This window comes from Piliocolobus tephrosceles, chromosome 8 (assembly GCF_002776525.5).
Source record: "Piliocolobus tephrosceles isolate RC106 chromosome 8, ASM277652v3, whole genome shotgun sequence".
NCBI classification, from domain to species: Eukaryota; Metazoa; Chordata; class Mammalia; order Primates; family Cercopithecidae; genus Piliocolobus; species Piliocolobus tephrosceles.
In genome coordinates, this window is record NC_045441.1 from 13705362 (window position 1) to 13727185 (window position 21824).

The 21824-nt window shown below is 50.3% G+C and overlaps 1 protein-coding gene across 3 annotated transcripts in view; it reads left to right on the plus strand.

Moving 5' to 3' along the window:
• CLIP2 (CAP-Gly domain containing linker protein 2) overlaps positions 1-20876 on the plus strand; it is a 118527-nt gene extending 97651 nt beyond the window's left edge. The window contains exons 10-14 of one of the 3 annotated variants that reach the window (XR_003309871.1): positions 202-1137; positions 5168-5225; positions 10968-11044; positions 13723-13879; positions 20294-20430. Coding sequence is in view for 2 of the 3 variants with exons in the window: in XM_026456602.2 (XP_026312387.1) it covers positions 202-1137; positions 5168-5225; positions 10968-11051; positions 13723-13879; positions 20294-20477 (1419 nt within the window). In the remaining variant the exon portion in view is untranslated. Of the gene's footprint in view, positions 1-201; positions 1138-5167; positions 5226-10967; positions 11052-13722; positions 13880-20293 lie in introns of all 3 variants that reach the window. The other 2 variants (XM_026456602.2, XM_023218670.3) reach the window with 2 other exon arrangements.
• The last annotated feature ends 948 nt before the right edge of the window (positions 20877-21824 follow it).

Genomic DNA, 21824 nt, shown 5'->3' on the forward strand with positions numbered 1-21824 from the left:
AGGGGAATCTTTCTGGATGCTGTGATGGGCAGGGCCTCTATGTCCAGCCCAGACTCAGGAGGGAGTGGGCGCCTTTCCCTTCCCATGACCACCTGCTGGGGCTGGTGTCCTCTAGTGGAGGCCCCCCGGCCCCCACCATTGTGCCCTCCTCGCCTTCCAGCCAGCCAACCCGCTGATCCCTGCCTCCTTCTCTCCCTGCAGCTGACCACAGTGGCCGAGAAGTCCCGGGTGCTGCAGCTGGAGGAGGAGCTCACCCTGCGCCGCGGTGAGATCGAGGAGCTCCAGCAGTGCCTGTTGCACTCGGGCCCCCCGCCCCCGGACCACCCCGACGCGGCCGAGACCCTGCGGCTGCGGGAGCGCCTGCTCTCGGCCAGCAAGGAGCACCAGAGGGAGAGCGGGGTGCTGCGGGATAAATACGAGAAGGCCCTGAAGGCCTACCAGGTGGAGGTGGACAAGCTCCGCGCGGCCAACGAGAAGTACGCACAGGAGGTGGCAGGCCTGAAGGACAAGGTTCAGCAGGCCACCAGTGAGAACATGGGGCTCATGGACAACTGGAAATCCAAACTGGACTCGCTGGCCTCGGACCACCAGAAGTCCCTGGAGGACCTCAAAGCCACCCTGAACTCGGGCCCAGGCGCCCAGCAGAAGGAGATCGGGGAGCTGAAGGCGGTGATGGAGGGCATCAAGATGGAGCACCAGCTGGAGCTGGGTAACTTGCAGGCCAAGCATGACCTGGAGACCGCCGTGCACGTGAAGGAGAAGGAGGCCCTGCGGGAGAAGCTGCAGGAGGCCCAGGAGGAGCTGGCCGGGCTGCAGCGGCACTGGCGCGCCCAGCTGGAGGTGCAAGCCAGCCAGCACCGGCTGGAGCTGCAGGAGGCCCAGGACCAGCGCCGGGATGCCGAGCTGCGCGTGCACGAGCTGGAAAAGCTGGACGTGGAGTACCGGGGCCAGGCACAGGCCATTGAGTTCCTCAAGGAGCAGATCTCGCTGGCCGAGAAGAAGATGCTGGACTACGAGCGGCTGCAGCGGGCAGAAGCCCAGAGCAAACAGGAGGCCGAGAGGTTGCGGGAGAAGCTCCTGGTGGCTGAGAACAGACTCCAGGCTGTGGAGGCCCTGTGCTCCTCCCAGCACACCCACGTAGGCACCTGCCTGTCCTACTGGGGCGGGAGGATCGGGCTGGGGAGGGCTTGGGCGTTTGCTGACTTCTGTTATATAGCCCAGGAAGCCATTTCCCTTGTCCCTGAGAGCATGCCTGGGGCAGTCAAGGAAGGGGTCACCTGGCCAAGGAGCTCCTTGGCCCTCTGTTAGAGGGGCAGCATGCCCCGGTGACCAGGGAGAACTGAAGCTGGTCTGAGCTGACCTGGCTGTGTCCCCAACACAGAGCAGGCCTGGAGAGATGGGACCTGGGTGCAGAGAACCGGCTTTGATTTACCCACACATGTCTTAGGGTGCAGGGCTCCTGGGACCCGGGACCTCAGACCCTGTGCCCTGGGGCTGGCACAGACCTGAAGGGAAACTCTGCCCATCCACCCCATCTCCAACTCAGAAGCTCACCTGGGGAAGCAGTGGCGCCCCCTTTCTGCCAGTCCTAACGAGACTTTAGCAACGGTGCCAACAAGTACTTCCCCAGAATGTGGGAGTTCCCAGGGCGGGCTCTGGAAGGCTAGAGGGGGCGGCCCTAAAGAGGTCGCTGTCACCAATGTCAATTTTGCTCCAAATCTAGAAATTCCTTAAGCACCTACCCCTTCTTCCTTCAGCTGAACCCATCCTCCCAGCCCCTCTGAGGAGGTCAACACCCAGGTGGGCTGTGCCCACTCCACCAGGGCCAGGAAGGGCCTTTTGAGTGGCTCTGGGTACCACGTCTTATGCAGGCCCTGTGTGACTCCATTTCACCTTAACACCCTTAGATTGATACTGGCTGCATTTCACAGGTGAGCAAACCAAGACTTTCCCAGATCCCCAGCCTCTCAGTGGCAGAGATCTCCAGCTCCACTGCCTGTGGGGCTGACAGAGGGTACCCAAGACGACAGGAATTAATTCGTAGGAGGGATGGCTAGCAGCAGACTCTTGCCTGCATGCAAATTGTACTCAGGGATTGTTGAGTTTCCAGTTCCCTCACGTACATTATTTTTATTTTTATTTTTGAGATAGAGTTTCACTCTTGTTGCCCAGGCTGGAATGCAATGGTATGATCTCGGCTCACTGCAACCTCCGCCTCCGAGGTTCAAGCAATTCTCCTGTCTCAGCCTCCCAAGTAGCTGCGATTACAGGTGTGCACCACCACGCCCAGATAATTTTTATATTTTTAGTAGAGGCAGGGTTTTGCCATGTAGTCCAGGTTGATCTCAAACTCCTGACTTCAGGTGATCCACCCTCCTCAGCCTCCCAAAGTGCTGGGATTACAGGCGTAAGCCACCATCCCTGGCTTTTTCTGGTTTTGTTTTTGAGACAGGGTCTTGCTCTGTCTCCCAGGCTGCGGTGCAGTGGCATGATCATGGCTCACTGCAGTCTCAACCTCCCAGGTTTTAGTGAGCCTCCCACTTCAGCCTCCCAAGTCACTGGGACCACAGGTGTGCCCCACCATACTCGGCTAATTTTTATAGATTTTGTAGAGATGGGGTTTCAACATATTGCCCAGGCTGGTTCGAACTCCTAGGCTTAAGCCATCTGCCCGCCTTTGCCTCCCAAAGTGCTGGGATTACAGGGAGGAGGTACTGTACCTGGCCACCCTCATGTATATTCAAACCAGAATTTAGGGCTGGGTGTGGTGGCTCACACCTATAATCCCAGCATTTCGAGAGGCTGAGGCAGGAGGATTGTTTCAGGCCAGGAGTTTGAGACCAGCCTGGAAAACATAGTTAGACCCCATCTCTACAAAAATAAAAAATTAGCCAAGTACAGTGGTAGTGTACCTGTAGTCCCCAGCTACACTGGAGGCTGAGGCAAGTGGATTACTTGAGCCTAGGTGTTTGAGGCTGCAGTGAGCTATGATTGTACCACTGCACTCCAGCTGGGCGCGGTGGCTCAAGCCTGTAATCCCAGCACTTTGGGAGGCCGAGACGGGGGAATCACGAGGTCAGGAGATCGAGACCATCCTGGCTAACACAGTGAAATCCCGTCTCTACTAAAAAATACAAAAAAACTAGCCGGGCGAGGTGGCGGGTGCCTGTAGTCTCAGCTACTTGGGAGGCTGAGCAGGAGAATGGCATAAACCCGGGAGGCGGAGCTTGCGGTGAGCTGAGATCCAGCCACTGCACTCCAGCCTGGGTGACAAAGTGAGATTCCGTCTCCAAAAAAAAGAAAAGAAACAAACAAAAAAACCCAGAATGTAGCATGTGGGCAGTACGTTCTCAGGACTTCTGATTCCAGGGTGCTTTTTGTCTAAAAGGAAATCTTTCTGCATCATGCCTTGAGGTCCATTGCAACAGCCTTCCTGCCCCTTCTCCAGGGAGGGCTTTTTTTTTTTCTTGAGCAATTGCTCTCCCAGGACCCTGGGCTGAAAGGAAAGGAAGAAACCCAAATTAGCTTATGTGCACATGGCCTGATTAGCTGCTCAGGGCAGGCAGAAACAGCCTGCAACTCAGGAACTGAATTCCCTGAGCAGGGAGGTTTGAGGCTGCTGTGATTCCACAGAGCGTGGGGGACAGAGGCCTGAGGACACCTCCCCCAGTCACTGCCCTTCACTCACAGGTGCCTTTAGGCCAAGGAGTAGTAGTGACCTCAGAAAGCCCATCTACTGGCCAGGCGCGGTGGCTCACACCTGTAATCCCAGCTACTCGGGAGGCTGAGGCACCAGGATGGCTTGAACCCAGGAGGTGGAGGTTGCAGTGAGCCGAGATCGTACCACTGCACTCCGGCCTGGGCAACAGAGGGAGACTCCGTCTGGAAAAAAGGAAAGCCCATCTGTTGATTTTCTATACACACTGGGCTTCAGTCTAAATGCGTATGTCCCCATGTTCAGAGGTTTAGGTCTAAGGACAACTGGATTTTTGGTCTCATGTAGTAAATATGGGAATTTAAAAAATTATTTTAGTGGCCGGGCACGGTGGCTCACGCCTGTGATCCCAGCACTTTGGGAGCCCGAGGCGGGCAGATCACGAGGTCAGGAGTTTGAGACCAACCTGGCCAACATAGTGAAACCCTGTCTCTACTAAAAATACAAAAAGTTAGCCAGGCGTGGTGGCGGGTGCCTGTAGTCCCAGCTACTCGGGAGGCTGAGGCAGGAGAATCACTTGAACCCGGGAAGCGAAGGTTGCAGTGAGCCGAGATTGAGCCACTGCACTCTAGCCTGGACATCAGGGCGAGACTCCATCTCAAAAAAAAAAAAAAATTAGTGTGTGCCTCATTACTGCATCGTATATAAATTATGATCCAAGGGGCTTAGTTCATTACAACTAATTGAGACTCAAATAGGACTTGGGATGTATGAACAGAAGTATGAGGGGCAGGATGATGGAGGTGACTGCCTACTCAGCTCTGTGCTGCCCTGATCTGCAGTACCAGACTCTGGCTGGCTCAGAGGACAGCCAGCCTGGGCAGGAGACTGGAAACTCCTGCCAAGAGTGGCAGGGAGCCTATTGGTTGTGTTTTGACTTTTGTCATAGTGATGTGTGCCAGGCTGATTTTTTTTTTTTAATCGGTCTTTTCTTCTTTGGCCTCTGAGCTTATTATTAAAAAGAGATGTTGGAGAGAAAGAAGCTAGCATTTAATGAAGTCCCTCCAGGAGGTGGCCCCAAGCACACTGTGCACACACTAACCCAAGCAGCCAATGTTTGTTGGATGGATGAGAAACTGAGTCCAGAAGTCTTGTCTCTTGGAGACAGAGAAACGAATTCCCAGGACAAATTTCTGTAGGCGTCGCAGGGAAGGAGCCATCTGTTTAATATAATAAACATTTTCAACAAAGCAAGGGTAGGAGGTATTCATGTATAAGCTGCACGAGCAGCCTTCAGCGGAGCTGAGTGCAGAATGGGGGTCCTCTGTTGTCAGGGAGGTCAGACTGAGGACGTCTGCACTCCCTGCGACCGCAGAAAGTCCCTGAGTCCGTCACTGAGGTCCCCCTTTGTAGGGGTAGGGCGTGCAAACTGCAGGTGTGCTTGCTGTACTGGCTGGGGCTGGGGCCAAGGGGCAGAGGCGAGCATCCCCCTTACAGGGGCTCTTTTTGCAGATGATTGAGTCGAATGACATTTCAGAGGAGACGATCAGGACGAAGGAAACTGTGGAGGGTGAGTGGCTGCCGGGCCGGGCGGGACTCTGGGCTCTGGGAAGAGGCTGGCTGGCTCTGCCTTCCTGCTGGGTCACATTTTGGTTGGCATCATCTGCCATTTGGTAAGAGTCAACTCCTGTGTGCAGTGAGCTATGTACTCCTGCAAGGGAGGAGGCCAGTTTACAGAGGGATAGGCATTGCACCAGCCTCCCAAGTTGCTGTCTTTTTTTTGTTTTTTTTTAAACATTTAATGGAATATTAACCTTAATGAAATACCAAATCTTATTTGTTTGATTTATACTTTATTTTTATGTATTTAGTTAGTGTATACTTTCTTTTTATCTATTTATTTATTTATTTTAGATGGAGTTTCACTCTGTCACCAGGCTGGAATGCAGTGGTGCAATCTCAGCTCACTGCAACCTCCAACTACCTGGTTCAAGCGATTCTCCTGTCTCAGTCTCCCGAGTAGCTGGGATTACAGGCATGCGCCACCATGCCTGGCTTGTTTTTGTATTTTTAGTAGAGACAGGGTTTCACCATGTTGACCAGGGTGGTCTCGATCTCCTGACCTCATGATCCGCCTGCCTTGGCCTCCCAAAGTGCTAGGATTACAGGCATGAGCCACCATGCCCAGCCGGTTTAAACTTTAAAAACAGGTCTAAACTTCAAATGGTTCAAAGGGCATATGGCAAAGTATTCTCTGTTCTCTATTCTTCCCTCCCTGAAGGTGCAGTGTTAGCTTCTTTATATCCCCTTTCCAAAAATATTTTATGCAGGTACGAGCAACCAAGTGACACAAATGGTACCATACCTTCCATTCTTTCAGCTCCTTGATTTATTCCACTTAACAATGTATCTTGGAGAGGGTTCCTTATCAGTAGTACATTCTTTTACAGGGTACAGAATATTCCATTGTGTGGAGGTACCATTGTGTATTTAGCTGGTTTCCGGTAACAATCACAGATTGTTTCCAGTCTTGGTCAATTACAAAGATGGTAGATTGTTTCCAGCCTTGGTCAATTACAAACACCACTGTAGTAAATTACTTTGACTTCCACTGGGCTCAACCAATTTTAACTCCCACCAGCTGTGGTTGAAAGCCTGTTGCCCCTCAAACTCCATCAACAAAACGTTTGATCAGACTTTGTGATCTTTGCCAATCTGAAACGTAAAAGGTGCTATCTGATGTAACTTCAACTCACCTTTCTCTTACATGGATGAAGTTAAGAGGTATTTCTATTTGCATTTTTTTTTTTTTTAAGATGGAATCTCACTCTGTTGCCCAGGCTGGAGTGCAGCGATGCGATCTCCGCTCACCACAACCTCCACCTCCCAGGTTCAAGTGATTCTCCTGCCTCAGCCTCCCAAGTAGCTGGGACTACAGGTGCTTGCCACCATGCCCTGCTAATTTTTTTTTTTTTTTTAGTAGAGACAGAATTTCACTATGTTGGCCAGGCTGGTCTCATACTCTTGACCTCATGATCTGCCTGCCTCGGCCTCCCAAAGTGCTGGGATTACAGGCATGAGCCACCACACCTGGCTTCTATTTGCATTTCTATTTGTGTCTTTTGACCATTTTTTCTGATTGGGTTATTGATCTTTGTGCTGATTTTTAGAAGCTCTTTATGTATGACATTGCAAACATTCCCCCCCCTTTGTTGTTTGCTTTTTGACTTTTTTGTTATGGTGGTGTTGGCCTTGCAGATATTTTAAAAATCAGGCCAGGTACGGTGGCTCACACTTGTAATCCCAGCACTTTGGGAGGCTGAGGTAGGAGAATTGCTTGAACCCAGGAGTTCAAGACCAGTCTGGGCAACATTGAGACTCTGTCTCTACAAAAAGTACCCCCCAAAAATATTAGCCAGGTATGGTGGCATGCAGCTATAGTCCCAGGTACTTGGGAAGGTGAGGCGGGAGGATCGCTTGAGCCCAGGAAGTGGAGGCTGCAGTGAGCTATGATCATGCTACCGCACTCCAGCCTGAGCGACAGAGTGAGACCCTGTCACAAAAAAAAAAAAAAAAAAAATCAATTCTTTTTTAGTTTTAAAAATGTATCCAGTGCTTTATTCTGGTACTTTTTTGTCCTATTTTCTATGCTGAAATCTCTGATCCATCTATAATTCATCCTTATATAAGGTGTGAGATAAGGATGCATTTTTATTTTTTCCCAAAGAAATACCCACTTATCCCAACGCTGTTTTTGAAAATGGTCATTTTCTCCCCCCAACCCACATTGACTGGAATTACTAACCTTATCGTCTTTAAATTCACTTATGTAATTGACTCTATTTCTGGACTTTTGTTCTATTCCAATGACTTGTTATTCTCTTTATGTGCCAATTCTATAATGTTTTAATTAGTCAAGCTTTGTCTATGTGGTAATTTCTGGCATGGCTTGTTCTTCTCTGCTTTATCAAAATTCTCTTGGCTATTGTTTAAAAATTAAGCTGAAATTAACATAAACTAGACATGTGCAGGTTTGTTATAAAATTAACAAATGAAAAAAATTAACATAGCATACAATCAGCCATTTTAAAGCAAACACTTCAATGCCATTTAGCGCAGTCAACAATGTGGTACACCCAGCACTTCTATCTGGTTTCTAAAACATTCTCATGGCCTGGATGCAGTGGCTCACACCTGTAATCCCAGCACTTTGGGAGGCCCGGGCAGGAGAATTGCTTGAAGTCAGGAGTTCAAGACCAGCCTGGACAACATGGAGAAACCCCATCTCTACAAAAGAAAAGAAAAAGAAATAAAGAAAAAACAAACATTCTCATCACCCCAAAAGGAGAACCCACACCCATTAGCAGTGCTTCTCCATCCTACTCTCTCCCCAGCCCATCACAACCACTAATTTACTTTCTATCTCTGGATTTATCTATTTGGAACATTTCATATCAGGAGTTTGAGACCATCCCGGTCAACATCGTGAAACCCCGTCTCTACTAAAATTACAAAAATTATCTGGGCATGGTGGTGTGCACCTGTAGTCCCAGCTACGCAGGAGGCTGAGGCAGAGAGAATCACTTGAACCTGGGAGGCAGAGGTTGCAGTGAGCCGAAATCGCACCACTGCACTCCTGCCTGGGTGACAGAGTGAGACTCTATCTCAAAAACAACAATGCCGGGCGCGGTGACTCATACCTGTAATTCCAGCACTTTGGGAGGCCGAGGCGGGTGGATTACCTGGGGTCGGGAGTTTGAGACCAGCCTGACCAACATGGAGAAACCCCATCTCTACTAAAAATACAAAATTAGCCGGATGTGGTGGCACATGCGTGTAATCCCAGCTACTAGGGAGGCTGAGGCAGGAGAATCGCTTGAACCTGGGAGGCGGAGGTTGCGGTGAGCCGAGATCATGCCACTGTACTCCAGCCTCGGCAACAGGAACGAAACTCCATCTCAAAAAAACAAAAACAACAACAACAAAAACAACAAAACAACAACAATAACAAAACAAAACGAAAACCTCATTCTTTTTTGTGACCAAATGATATTCCATTGTATGGACATACCACATTTTGTTGACCCATTCCTCAGTTGATGGGCATTTGGGTTGTTTCTACCCTTTAGCTATTGTGAACAATGCTGCTAAGAACATAGGTGTGCATGTACTTGTTAAGTACATGGAGGTTAAGTGCCTGTTTTCTGTGCTTTGGGGTATATACCTAGGAGAGTAGAATGCTAGGTCATATGAGATTTCTTTTTTTTCTTGAGACGGAGTCTCACTCTGTCACCCAGGCTGGAGTGCGGTGGTGCAATCTCAGCTCACTGCAACCTCTGCCTCCCAGGTTCAAGCAATTCTCCTGCCTCAGTCTCCCGAGTAGCTGGGATTACAGGTGCGTGCCACTGCGCCTGGCTAATTTTTGTATTTTTAGTAGAGATGGGGTTTCGCCATGTTGGCCAGACTGGTCTTGAACTCCTGGCCTCAAGCAATCCACCTGCCTCGGCCTCCCAAAGTGCTGGGATAACAGGCGTGAGCCACCGCGCCTGGCCTCATATGGTAATTCCATGTTTAAATTTTTGAGAAACTGCCAAACCCTTTTGGGTGTTCTTGCTCATTTTAACAAGTGACTTAGAATCGGCACATCTAGTTCCACCAAAATTTAAAATCAGGCTGGGCGCAGTGGCTCACACTGTAATCCCAGGACTTTAGGAGGCCGAGGCAGGAGGAGCACTTGAGCCTAGGAGTTCAACACCAGCCTGGGAAACATAGTGAGACCTTGTCTCTTCAAAAAATAAACAATTAGGCTGGGCACGGTGACTCACGCCTATAATCCCAGCACTTTGGGAGGCCGAGGTAGGCGGATCGCTTGAGGTCAAAAGTTCATGTCCAGCCTGGAGGACATGGTGAAACCCTGTCTCTACTAAAAATACAAAAAAAAAAAAAAAAAAAAAAGTTAGCCAGGTGTGGTGATGCATGCCTGTAATCCCAGCTACTCAGGAGGCTGAGGCAGGAGAATTTCTTGAACGTGAGTGGTGGAGGTTGCAGTGAGCTGAGATGGCGTCACTGCACTCCAGCCTGGGTGAGAGAGTGAGACTCTGTCTCCAAAAAAATAAAAAAATAAAATAAAATAAAAAATTAGCCAGATGTGGTGGCACATGCCTGTGGTCCCAGCTACTCGGGAGGCTGAGGCAGGAGGATCACTTGAACCCAGGGGGTTGAGGCTACAGTGAGCTATGATTGCATCACTCCACTCCAGCCTGAGCAACAGAATGAGAACCTGTCTCAAAAAAAAAAAAAAAAAAGTTAAAATCGTGTTGGTATTTTTAGTGGTATTACATTCCCTTTATAAATTAACTTGCAGAAGGTGGAGATGTTTCCAGGTACTTGGCATCCATACTGTCCTTTATGGCTATGAGGAGCACCCAGGCTTGAATACACATGACTGGTGACCGAGGACACTGTTATTGTTCTTCCTGTTTTTCACTTGAGGGGACTAAGGCTGTGACAGGTTATCTAAGACCATAGTGTCGGGTCCTCTTCTTTTTTTTTTTTTTTTTTTTAAGGCAGAGTTTCGCTCTTGTTGTCCAGGCTGGAGTGCAGTGGTGTGATCTCGGCTCACCGCAGCCTCTGCCTCCCAAGTTCAAGCGATTCTCCTGCCCCAGCCTCCCAAGTAGCTGGGATTACAGGCATGTGCCACCACGCCCGGCTAATTTTGTATTTTTAGTAGAGATGAGGTTTCTCCATGTTGGTCAGGCTGGTCTTGAATTCCCAACCTCAGGTGATCTCGGCCTCCCAAAGTGCTGGGATTACAGACGTGAGCCACCGTGCCTGGCCTCTTTATTTATTTATTTTTTTCTTTTCAAGACCAAGTCTTGCTCTGTCGAGGCTGGAGTGCAACGGCACTCTATCGGCTCACCACAGCCTCTGCCTCCCGGATTCAAATGATTCTCCTGCCTCAGCCTCCCTAATAGCTGGTATTACAGGCACCTGTCACCACGCCCAGCTAATTTTTGTATTTTTAGTAGAGATGCGGTTTTACCATGTTGGTCTTGAACCCCTGACCTCAGGTAATCCGCCGGCCTCAGCCTCCCAAAATGCTGGGATTACAGGCGTGAGCCACCATGCCCGGCTAGTGGCAGGTCCTCTTCTCCAGGGCGGGTTACCCAGCGAGATGGCTGGAGTGAGGAAGAACTTGGACCCTGGAGGCCAAGTGTGACCCCGTCACAGAGCTCCTATGGGAGGGCCACAGCCCTGCCCACTGCTGCTTTGGTCCAGGATCATTGATGCTTCTCTCTCCTCACTCCCCTAGGCCTGCAGGACAAGCTGAACAAGAGGGACAAAGAGGTGACAGCCTTGACCTCCCAGATGGAGATGCTCAGGGCCCAAGTAAGTGGTAAGTCTCCCTCCCGCAGGGCAGATGCGGGGGGCTTTCACTGGGGCCGTGTCACTTCAGTTGCCAATTGAGCGTGGAGTGGGTCAGTGCCTGGCTCAGGGTCCCCTCCCCGACTCTGCTTTGAGAAGAAAAGGGCTGGCCGGGTGTGGTGGCTCATGCCTGTAATCCCAGCACTTTGGGAGGCTGAGGCGGGCAGATCACCTGAGGTCAGGAGTTCAAAACCAGCCTGGCTAACATGGTGAAACCCCATCTCTACTAAAAATACAAAAATTAGTTGGGTGTGGTAGCTCACACCTGTAATCCCAGCTACTCGGGAGGCTGAGGCAAGAGAATCACTTGAACCCAGGAGGTGGAGCTCCCAGTGAGCCGAGATGGCGCCACTGCACTCCAGCCTGGGCAACAGAGCGAGACTCCTCAAAAAACAAAGAAGGAAAGGAAAGAGAGAAAGAAAGAAAAGGGCTAGGGCCAGGTCACCTGCACCAGACAGACATGTACCTGGGGAGCAGTGAATGGCCCACACACAGTCCATCCTATAATGCCTCCCCACCAGATTCTGTCCCCAGAGCCCACTCTGTGTTCTCTGCACCCTGAAATTCTATCCCAGGTTCCCTCTTGCTGATCCTGAAGACTTTCTGGTTTCTCTCTCTCTCTTTTTTTGTTTTTGTTTTTGAGACAGGGTCGCACTCTGTCACCCAGGCTGGAGTACGGTGGTGCATCTCAGTTCACTGAAACCTCCACTTCCCGGGTTCAAGCGATTCTCCTGCCTCAGCCTCCTGAGTAGCTGGGGTTACAGGCACGCACCACCATGCCCAGCTAATTTTTGTATTTTTTTTTTTTTTTTGAGACCGAGTCTCACTCTGTCACCCAGGCTGGAGTGCAGTGTGCAATCTAGGCTCACTGCAGGCTCGCCTCCCAGGTTCATGCCATTCTCCTGTCTCAGCCTCCTGAGTAGCTGGGACTATAGGCACCCACCACCACACCCGGCTAATTTTTTTGTATTTTTGGTAGAGACGAGATTTCACCGTGTTAGCCAGGATGTTCTCGATCTCCTGACCTTGTGATCTGCCCACCTCGGCCTCCCAAAGTGCTGGGATTACAGGCGTGAGCCACCACGCCCAGCCCATGGCCCTGCTTCTTGTTCACCAGAACACCAGTGGTGGTGGGCATGAAACAGCCCCCCTTCTCGGAAATGGTTGCCACCTTCACTTACGTCCATCCCCCAGTACAAGGCAGAATTGGTCCCAAAAAAGGTCAGTGGACCTCAGACTCCTCCAAGGTCATGGTGAAGGTGAAGCTTTTCCTCATCCAGGCAACAGTGTAAACACACATGTGTGGTCCCGCTCCCCACACCAGGAGCCCAAGCGGCTGCTGTGCTTGATGAGGACTGATCTGTTTATTGTACCTGTTCTCTCAGGCCCCTTGCCACCTGCCTTGTAGGGACAATTGAGACCAATGGTGCTTTTAATATTATGCAGTGGAGGCCATGCGCAGTGCTCATGCCTATAATCCCAGCACTTTGGGAGGCCGAGGAGGGAGGATTGCTTGAGGCCAGGGGTTGGAGACCAGCCTATGAAACATGGTGAGGCCTCATTTCTACAAAACATACAGATTTTGGCCGGGCCTGGGCATGGTGGCTCACGTCTACAATCCCAGCACTTTGGGAGGCCGAGGCGGGTGGATCACTTGAAGTCAGGAGTTTGAGACCAGCCTGGCCAACATGATGAAACCCCATCTCTACTAAAAATACAAAAAAAATTAGCTGAGCATGGTGGCGCATGCCTGTAATCCCAGCTACTCAGGAGGCTGAGGCAGGAGAGTCACTTGAATCTGGGAGGTAGGGGTTGCAGTAAGTAGAGATTGTGCCACTGCATGCCAGCCTGGTGGCAGAATGAGACTCCGTCAGAAAAAAAAAAAAAAAAATTAGCCAGGCGTGGTAGTGGGTGCCTGCAATCTTAGCTACTCAGGAGGCTGAGGCAGGATAATTGCTGGAACCCGGGAGGCAGAGGTTGCAGTGAGCCAAGATGGTGCCATTGCACTTCCAGGCCGACAACAGCAAGATTCCATCTCAAAAAAAAAAAATTTGACCGGACATCGTGGCTCACATCTGTAATCCCAGCACTTTGGGAGGCTGAGTCCAGTGGATTTTTTGAGCTCAGGAGTTCAAGACCAGCCTGGCCAACATGGCAAAACCCCATCTCTAATAAATATACAAAAATTAGCCAGGTGTGGTGGCTCATGGCTGTAGTCCCAGCTACTTGGGAGGTTGAGGCAGGAGAATTGCTTGAACCCAGGAGGCGGAGGTTGTAGTGAGCCAAGATTGCACCACTGCATTCCAGCCTGGGTGACAGAGTGAGACTTTGTCTCCAAAAAAGTCTGCCAGGTATGGTGGTGCACTCCTGTGGTCCTAGCTACTCCGGAGGCTGAGGCAGGAGGATGGCTTGAGCCCAGGAGTTGGAGGCTACAATGAGCTATGATTGTGCCACTGCACTCCAGTCTGGGTGACAGAGCAAGACCCTATCTCTAAAAAAAAAACTCTCAAAACTATGCAGTGGCATATGTCACCTTCATCCCCTGGGAGAATCAGCGTCCTGCCCAGGGCTTTGCCCTTGGGTGGGACAGAAGCTCACGTGTTCCCAATCCTCTTCCTCCCTTCCCTGCCTGCTGACCCCAGCACTGGAGAGCAAGTGTAAGTCGGGCGAGAAGAAGGTGGACGCCCTCCTGAAGGAGAAGCGGCGCCTGGAGGCGGAGCTGGAGACCGTCTCCCGGAAGACTCACGATGCCTCGGGCCAGCTGGTTCTCATCAGCCAGGAGCTGCTGCGGAAGGAGCGGTGAGGCGACCGTGGGGCCGGCTGGGTCCTCCCTGTGTCCCTGGCCTTTGCTCCACTTCTTGACATTAGCTCATGTTATCTCGGGGCAGAGAGGGGCAGAGCTGGTGGGCCAGGTGGCTGATCACCAGCAATCACCCTGTTTTCCTCTAAACTCCGACAAAGTCTCCAAAGCCTCCATACGGTTCTCCAAGCAGGGCATGCAGAAAAGAGTAGGGCCAGGCACAGTGGCTCAGGCCTGTAATCCCAGCACTTTGGGAGCCTGAGGCAGGAGGATTGAGCCCAGGAGTTCAAGACTAGCCTGGGCAACATAGTGAGACCCCACCTCTAAAAAAAAAAAAAAATTAAGCTGGGTGCAGTGGCTCATGCCTATAATCCTAGCACTTTGGAGGCCACGGCAGCCAGATCACCTGAGGTCAGGGGTTTAAGACCAGCCTGGCCAAAATGGTGAAACCCCGTTTCTACTAAAAATACATAAATTAGCTGGGTGTAGTGGTGTGTGCCTGTAGTCCCAGCTACTCGGGAGGCTGGGGCATGAGAATTCCTTGAACCCGAGAGGAGGAGGCTGCAGTGAGCTGAGATCGTGCCACTGCATTCCAGCCTGGGTGACAGAGCAAGACTCCATCTCAAAAAAATAATAATAATAAAGCTTTTGTTTTTGTTTGTTTGTTTTTTGCCAAGCCTGGTGGCATGCACCAATGGTCCTAACTACTTGGGAGGCTGAGGCAGGATGAGCTCTTGAGCCCAGGAGTTCCAGGCTGCAGTGAGCTATGTCGTACCGCTGCACTCCAGCTGGGGCCATAGAGCAAAACCCTATCTCTTAAAAAAGAGAAAGAAAGAAAAGATTAATGCCTCCCAAAATGTTTGGTCTCAGGTACCCCTTTAAACTCCTAAAAATTATTGAGGATCCCCAAAGAGCTTTTGTTTATTCTATATTTACCACATTAGAATTAAGACTGAAAAACTGTAAGATAGAATCCATCTTAAAATAAGAAGCCAGGCCGGGCATGGTGGCTCACTCCTGTAATCCCAGCACTTTAGAAGGCTGAGGCAGGGGGATCACTTGAGCCAAGGAGTTTGAGACCAGCCTGGTAAAACCCCGTCTCTACCCAAAATACAAAATTTAGCTGGGCATGGTAGCACACACCTGTAATCCCAGCTACTCAGGAGGTTGAGGTGGGAGGATCACCTTAGGTGGGAAGTCAAGGCTGCAGTGAGCCAAGGTCTTGCTACTGCACTCCAGCCTGGGCGGTGGCAGTAAGACCCTGTCTCAAAAAATAAAATAATAGGCCAATTGCATGTAACATAAGTAGCATGCTTTTGATAAAAAGTAACTATTTTCTGGCCAGGGTGGGGTGGCTCATGCCTGTAATCCCAGCACTTTGGGAGGTCGAGGTGGGCAGATCACCTGAGGTCAGGAATTCAACACCAGCCTGCCCAACATGGCAAAACCCCGTCTCTACTAAAAATACAAAACATTAGCCAGGCATGGTGGCGTGTGCCTGTAATCCCAGCTACTCAGGAGGCTGAGTCAGGAGAATCGCTTGAACCCGGGAGGCGGAGCTTGCAGTGAGCCGAGATTGTGCCATTGCATTCCAGCCTGGGTGACAGAGTGAGACTCCGTCTCAAAAAAAAAAAAAAAAAAAAGTAACTGTTTTCCAAAACAAAAAATATCTACTGGGAAGAGTGGCATTATTTTAAATTTTTGCAAAATCCTTGAATATTGGGCTTAAAAGGAGAAACTAGATTCTTGCATCTTTTTCCATGTTCCATCTTTGCAATTTGCTCTTTTGGTTGAACTATGTTCTAAAAATCTGACCTTACATAGATACGTAGTTAGAAAAGAAAGGAGTATTTGAATATCCTTTTCAGATCATGGTTAGTATGTCTACTAGCCCCAGGAGAAACCCATCGTACTCTGAAGAGAAGTAATGAAAATAGCTTTATTATTATTATGAAAATAGTTTTGAGCCATAGATCCCTTGAAAAGGTCTTAAGGGATCCACTGGGATTTCCCCAGACCACACTTTAGCATCCAATGAGCTAGATTCAGTCCATGGACATGGTTTGTGTGGTCCCTATGAGCCTTTAAGAAATTAGACTAACTAAAAATCAGAAGATGGGGCTGGGCGCGGTGCTTCACTCCTGTAATCCCAGGACTCTGGGAGGCCAAGGCAGGCAGATCACTTGAGCTCAGGAGCTTGAGACCAGCCTGGTCAACATGGTGAAACCCCATCTCTACTAAAAATACAAAAATTAGCCAGGCATAATGGTACACACTCAAGAGGCTGACGCCGGAGAGTCACTTGAACCTGGGAGGCGGAGGTTGCAGTGAGTCGAGATTGTGCCTCTGCACTCCAGCCTGGGCGACAGAGTGAGACTGTCTCCAAAAAAAAAAAAAAAAAAAAAAAAGTTAATTAAATAAAATAAAAATCAGATGTTACAAAAAAATCCAGATTTCTCCACATTCCCTTAAAAAATGGGAAGATCTGGCCAGGCATGGTGGCTCACACCTGAAATCCCAGCACTTTGGGAGGCGGAGACCGGAGGATCACTGGAGCTCAGGAGTTCAAGACCAGCCTGGGCAACATAGCAAGACCCCATCTCTACAAAAAAAAAAAGAAAAATAGCTGGACATGGAGCACACGCCAGTAGTCCCAGCTACTCAGGAGGCTGCAGTAGTAGAATTACTTGGGCCCAGGAGGTCGAGGCTCAGTGAGCCATGATCACACCACAGACTGGGCGACAGAGTGAGACCCTGTCTCAAAAAGTAGTAAATAAAAGGCCGAGTGCGGTGGCTCACGCCTGTAATTCCAGCACTTTGGGAGGCCGAGGCAGGTGGATCACCTGAGGCCAGGAGTTCGAGACCAGCCTGGCCAAGATGGTGAAACTCCATATCTACTAAAAATACAAAAATTAGCCAGGTGTGGTGAAGCACGCCTGTAATCCCAGCTACTTGAGGCAGGAGAATTGCTTGAACTTAGGAGGTGGAGGTTGTAGTGAGCCGAGGTTGTGCCATTGCACTCCAGCCTGGGCAACAATAGTGAAACTCTGTCTCAATAATAATAAGAATAATAAATTGGCCAGGCGCAGTGGCTCATGCCTGTAATCCCAGCACTTTGGGAGGCCGAGGCAGGCGGATCACGAGGTCAGGAGATTGAGACTATCCTGGCTAACACGGTGAAACCCCGTCTCTACTAAAAATGCAAAAAACTAGCCGGGCATAGTGGCAGACACCTATAGTCCCAGCTACTCGGGAGGCTGAGGCAGGAGAATGGCGTAAATCCGGGAGGCGGAGCTTGCAGTGAGCTGAGATCGCGCCACTGCACTCTAACCTGGGCGACAAAGCAAGACTCCGTCTCAAAAAGAAAAGAAAAAATAATAATAAATAAAATTAAAAAAATAATAAATGGCAAGACCTGACAACACAGGGCAGACTTCCAGCATGGCAGTCACCCCAGCATAGTTGGGAGCCCCTGCCCCCTTCTGATGGGCGTGGGCCCCCTGAGTCTCCTGGGGAGGCCCCACTTTCCCTTCATTATTTTTCTTACTCCCAATTCCTGGACAGGGTCCCCCAGCCCCTGTAAGCATTTCCTTTTTTTTTTTCTTTTGAGGTGGAGTCTTACTTTGTCACCCAGGCTGGAGTGCAGTGGCGTGATCTCAGGTCACTGCAACCTCCACCTCCTGGGTTCAAGTGATTCTCCTGCCTCAGCCTCCCGAGTAGCTGGGATTACAAGCGCCTGCCACCATGCCCGGCTAATTTTTAGTAAGGACAGGGTTTCATTATGTTGGCCAGGCTGGTCTCCAACTCCTAACCTCTAATGATTTGCCTGTCTCTGCCTCCCAAAGTGCTGGGAGTACAGGCGTGAGCCACCACGCGGGCCCCCGCACGGGCCCAGCATTTGCACTTCAACCCCAGTTAAAGGAATCTCTTTGAAGCACAGACATCCTTTTGTAAAAGAAGAAACGCTATCTCCTTTCCTTCTACACAGAGTAGGAGTTGCTCTAGCTACATTTGCTACAAATCTAGCACCTTTCTAGAAACTGTAGCCCTGCCCAGGAGGGAAACAGATGCGATGAGGCAATCTGCGAATTTTCCAGAACAACACCGCCCTCTGCAGGTGCCGCTTGTGCCTTTTCCGGTAGGAACAAACCAGCCAGGCCCCTGGCCAGGGTTCCAGGGCTGCCTTCCCTCCTCTGTCTCCCATCCTAAGTGGATAAGTTATTCTTGGTGCCCAGCCTGGTCTCACCTTCTCTGAGGAAGCTTTCTGCTCTGTCTCAGCCGTAGAATGCCCCTCCGCTGAGTCCGATAGAACTTCTTGGAATTTTGGGTCTTCATCCATTGTCTATGAATTTTCTCTGTCATCTGAAGCCACATTTCCTCTTTCCCAGAGCCTGGACTCTTGCCCATCTCCCTGCTGTCAGCGGTTTCCTTCCATCCTTCAGCTGTTATCAGTTATGAGATTCCTCCCTTCTAGGATACCTTCTTTTTTCTTCTTCTTCTTCTTCTTTCTTTTTTTTTTTTTTTTTTTTGAGACAGAGTCTTGCTCTGTGACCCAGACTGGAGTGCAGTGGTGTGATCTTAGCTCAATGCAACCTCTGCCTCCTGGGTTCAAGCAATTATCCTGCCCCAGCCTCCCAAGTAGCTGGAATTACAGGCATACAGGCATGCGCCACCACGCCCGGCTTGTATGTTTAGTAGAGACAGGGTTTCACCATGTTGGCAGGCTGGTCTTGACTCCTAACCTCAAGTAATCTGCCCACCTTGGCCTCCCAAAGTGCTGGGATTACAGGCATGCACTACCACACCCAGCTAATTTTTGTATTTTTAGTAGAGACGGGGTTTTGCTATGTTGGCCAGGCTGGTCTCAAACTCCTGACCTCAGGTGATCTGTCCTCCTCAGCCTCCCAAAGTGCTGGGATTATAGGCATGAGCCACCATGCCCGGCCAGAGACACCTTCTTTTTGGTCATTTTGCTAAGTCCAGTCCATTCTTCAAGGCTTAGCACATTGTCACCTCTTCCTTGAAGCCTTTCTTGATTGATACAGGCCACCGTGGGCTCCTCTACACTCCTGCAGTGCCTAGGATGGAGGTGGGAGATCAGCTAGGAATGCTTTGTTGACAGTGATGTCACATCCATCAAACAGCAGATTAAACTAGTAGAGATTTCCTTTTCTTACATAACAAGAAATCTGGAGGTAGCTGTGACTGGCAGTTGGTTCGGGAGCTTAAGATCTCAGTGCCAACACTTTAGGAGTGCTCCTTGCCTCATGGTTGCAAGGTGGCTGCTGAAGGTCCAGCCATCACGTCATACATCATAGCAGGAAGGAAGAGGAAGGGGAAGGGAGCCATGCCAGCAGATTTCCTCTGTTCTCTACCTGTGGCCACCTAGTAAGGGAGTTTTCCCCTCTGTAGTAGTTGCAGGCAAGGGAAAAGGCTGGGGCACAGGAGTGTGTGTGCTCCTGCCTGTGCCCATGGCAGGCATTACCAATCAATCACTGCACTATTTCCTGCAGACCCCAAATGTGGCTACAGGACCATTCTCATCATAGTACTCCAGGTAGCTCCTGTGAGTTGATTAAGAGGTGACACGGGAAATAAAACCTATTTGACATCAGATATTTAAAATGTCTTGCTGGCCAGGGATGGTGGCTCATACCTGTAATCCCAGCACTTTGGGAAGCTAAGGAGGGAGGATCACTTGAGGCCAGGAGTTTGAGACGAGCCTGGGAAACATAGCAAGACCCTGTCTCTATTTTTAAAACAAAGATAAAATGTCTTGCCTCATGAGATTTATGGGGTAAATGTTTTGGGGTTGTGTGTGTGTGTGTGTGCGTGTGTGTGTTTTAATTAAACAAATATATTTTCTTTTCTTTAAAAAAATTATTGTTTATTTATTTTTTTGAGACAGTCTTGCTCTGTCGCCCAGGCTGGAGTGTAATGGCACGATCTTGGCTCACTGCAACCTCCACCTCCCAGGTTCAAGTGATTCTCCTGCCTCAGTTGCCCAAGTAGCTGAGATTATAGGCTCCCACCACCACGACTGGATAATTTTTGTATTTTTAGTAGAGATGGGGTTTCACCATGTTGGCCAGGCTGTCTCAAACTCCTGAACTCAAATGATCCACCCACCTCAGCCTCCCAAAGCGCTGGGATTACAGGCGTGAGCCACCGTGCTTTGCACTCCCCCGAGAACAACTTTAAACGGTATTCTAGGAAAGATCAAGTCCTCAGGACTATCCCAACCCCAAATCCTGGCCCCTCTTGGGCTTGGTTGAATTGTGTCTACTGTGGCCCCTCGTGGCACAGATGCCATAGTAGCTGGTCAGCCCCTGGACACTTGGCAAATTGCTAGAGTGTGGAAGCTGGAGGAGCCGGGGCTGAGTGCAGTGGTTCTGTGCCTGTCTCACCCCCAGGAGCCTGAATGAACTGCGGGTGTTGCTGCTGGAGGCCAATCGTCACTCCCCGGGGCCGGAGAGGGACCTGAGCCGCGAGGTGCACAAGGCTGAGTGGCGGATCAAGGAGCAGAAACTCAAGGATGACATCCGGGGCCTGCGTGAAAAGCTGACCGGGCTGGTATGTGGGGTAGAGGTGGCCTAAGGGCAGGGGCACTAGTCCAGGTGGGGCTGGGATAACCTTGCTGTCAGGCCGTAGAGACTGGAGACCTCCTGGAGTGACCCCAGGGACAGCTGAGTCACTAGTGAGGATTGGAAATCCTAGTGAGGATTGGAAATCTTCTAGGACCATAGGCAGGTGGAGGGACCCTGGCTAGCCACTTTTGCAGACATCATGGCTGCCTACGTGGCAGTCCGTGTGATACAGTGCAAAGGAAAACTTCGTATCTGACCTATCCAGAGGCAGGATGAGTCAATACAGGTAATGAGCTCCCCGTGCAAAGGAGTAATCAACCACAAGCCAGTGGTTCCTTGCTCAGGGTCCTACAGTGGGGCTTCACACATCAGTCTCAGGAAGGAGATGAGAACTTGAAAGTCTACAGCAGGCCTGGGATTCTGGGAGGCTGAGATTTCTTTATTTTATTTTATTTTATTTTTTATTTTTGAGATGGAGTCTTGCTCTGTCGCCCAGGCTGGAGTGAAATGGTGCAATCTCAGCTCATTGTAAGCTCCGCCTCCAGGGTTCATGCCATTCTCCTGCCTCAGCTTCCCAAGTAGCTGAGACTACAGGCGCCCGCCACCATGCCTGGCTAATTTTTTTGTATTTTTAGTAGAGACGGGGTTTCACCATGTTAGGCAGGATGGTCTTGAACTCCTGACCCCGTGATCCACCTGCCTCAGCCTCCCAAAATGCTGGGATTACAGGCGTGAGCCACCGCGCCCGGCTGAGATTTCTTTTCTGTTATGAATAGGAACCTGACTTCACTGAGTCTGCAGAGACTGGGGTTGGGGTAGGCAGGTGATGCTGGTAGCACAGGACAGGACCATCCTCATCCCTTGGCCAGGCCTGGTGGCTCACACCTGTAATCCCAGCACTTTGGGAGGCTGAGGCAGGTGGATCACTTGAGGTCAAGAGTACGAGACAGCTTGGCCAACGTGGTGAAACCCCATCTCTACTAAAAATACAAAAATTAGCCAGGCATGGTGGCGCACGCCTGTAATCCCAGCTACTTGGGAGGTTGAGGCAGGAGAATCACTTGAACCCAGGAGGCGCAGGTTGGTGTGAGCTGAGATTGCACCACTGCACTGCAGCCTGGGTGACAGAGTGAGACTTCGTCTCAATAAAAAAAAAAAAAAAAAAGAATAAACCATCCCATCCGCGTCCCATCCTCCTGTGATGAGCACTCAGGACAAGCCTGTGCCTGGTCAGTGTCACAATATGGAGGGCGTGGGGTCCAGGAGGACAGGCCCTTGTCTGAGAAAGCTGCCCTGAAGCCCCCACCACCCTCCTGCCCAGCCACTGGGCTCAGCCACTGCGGAGGTGATGGAAGGA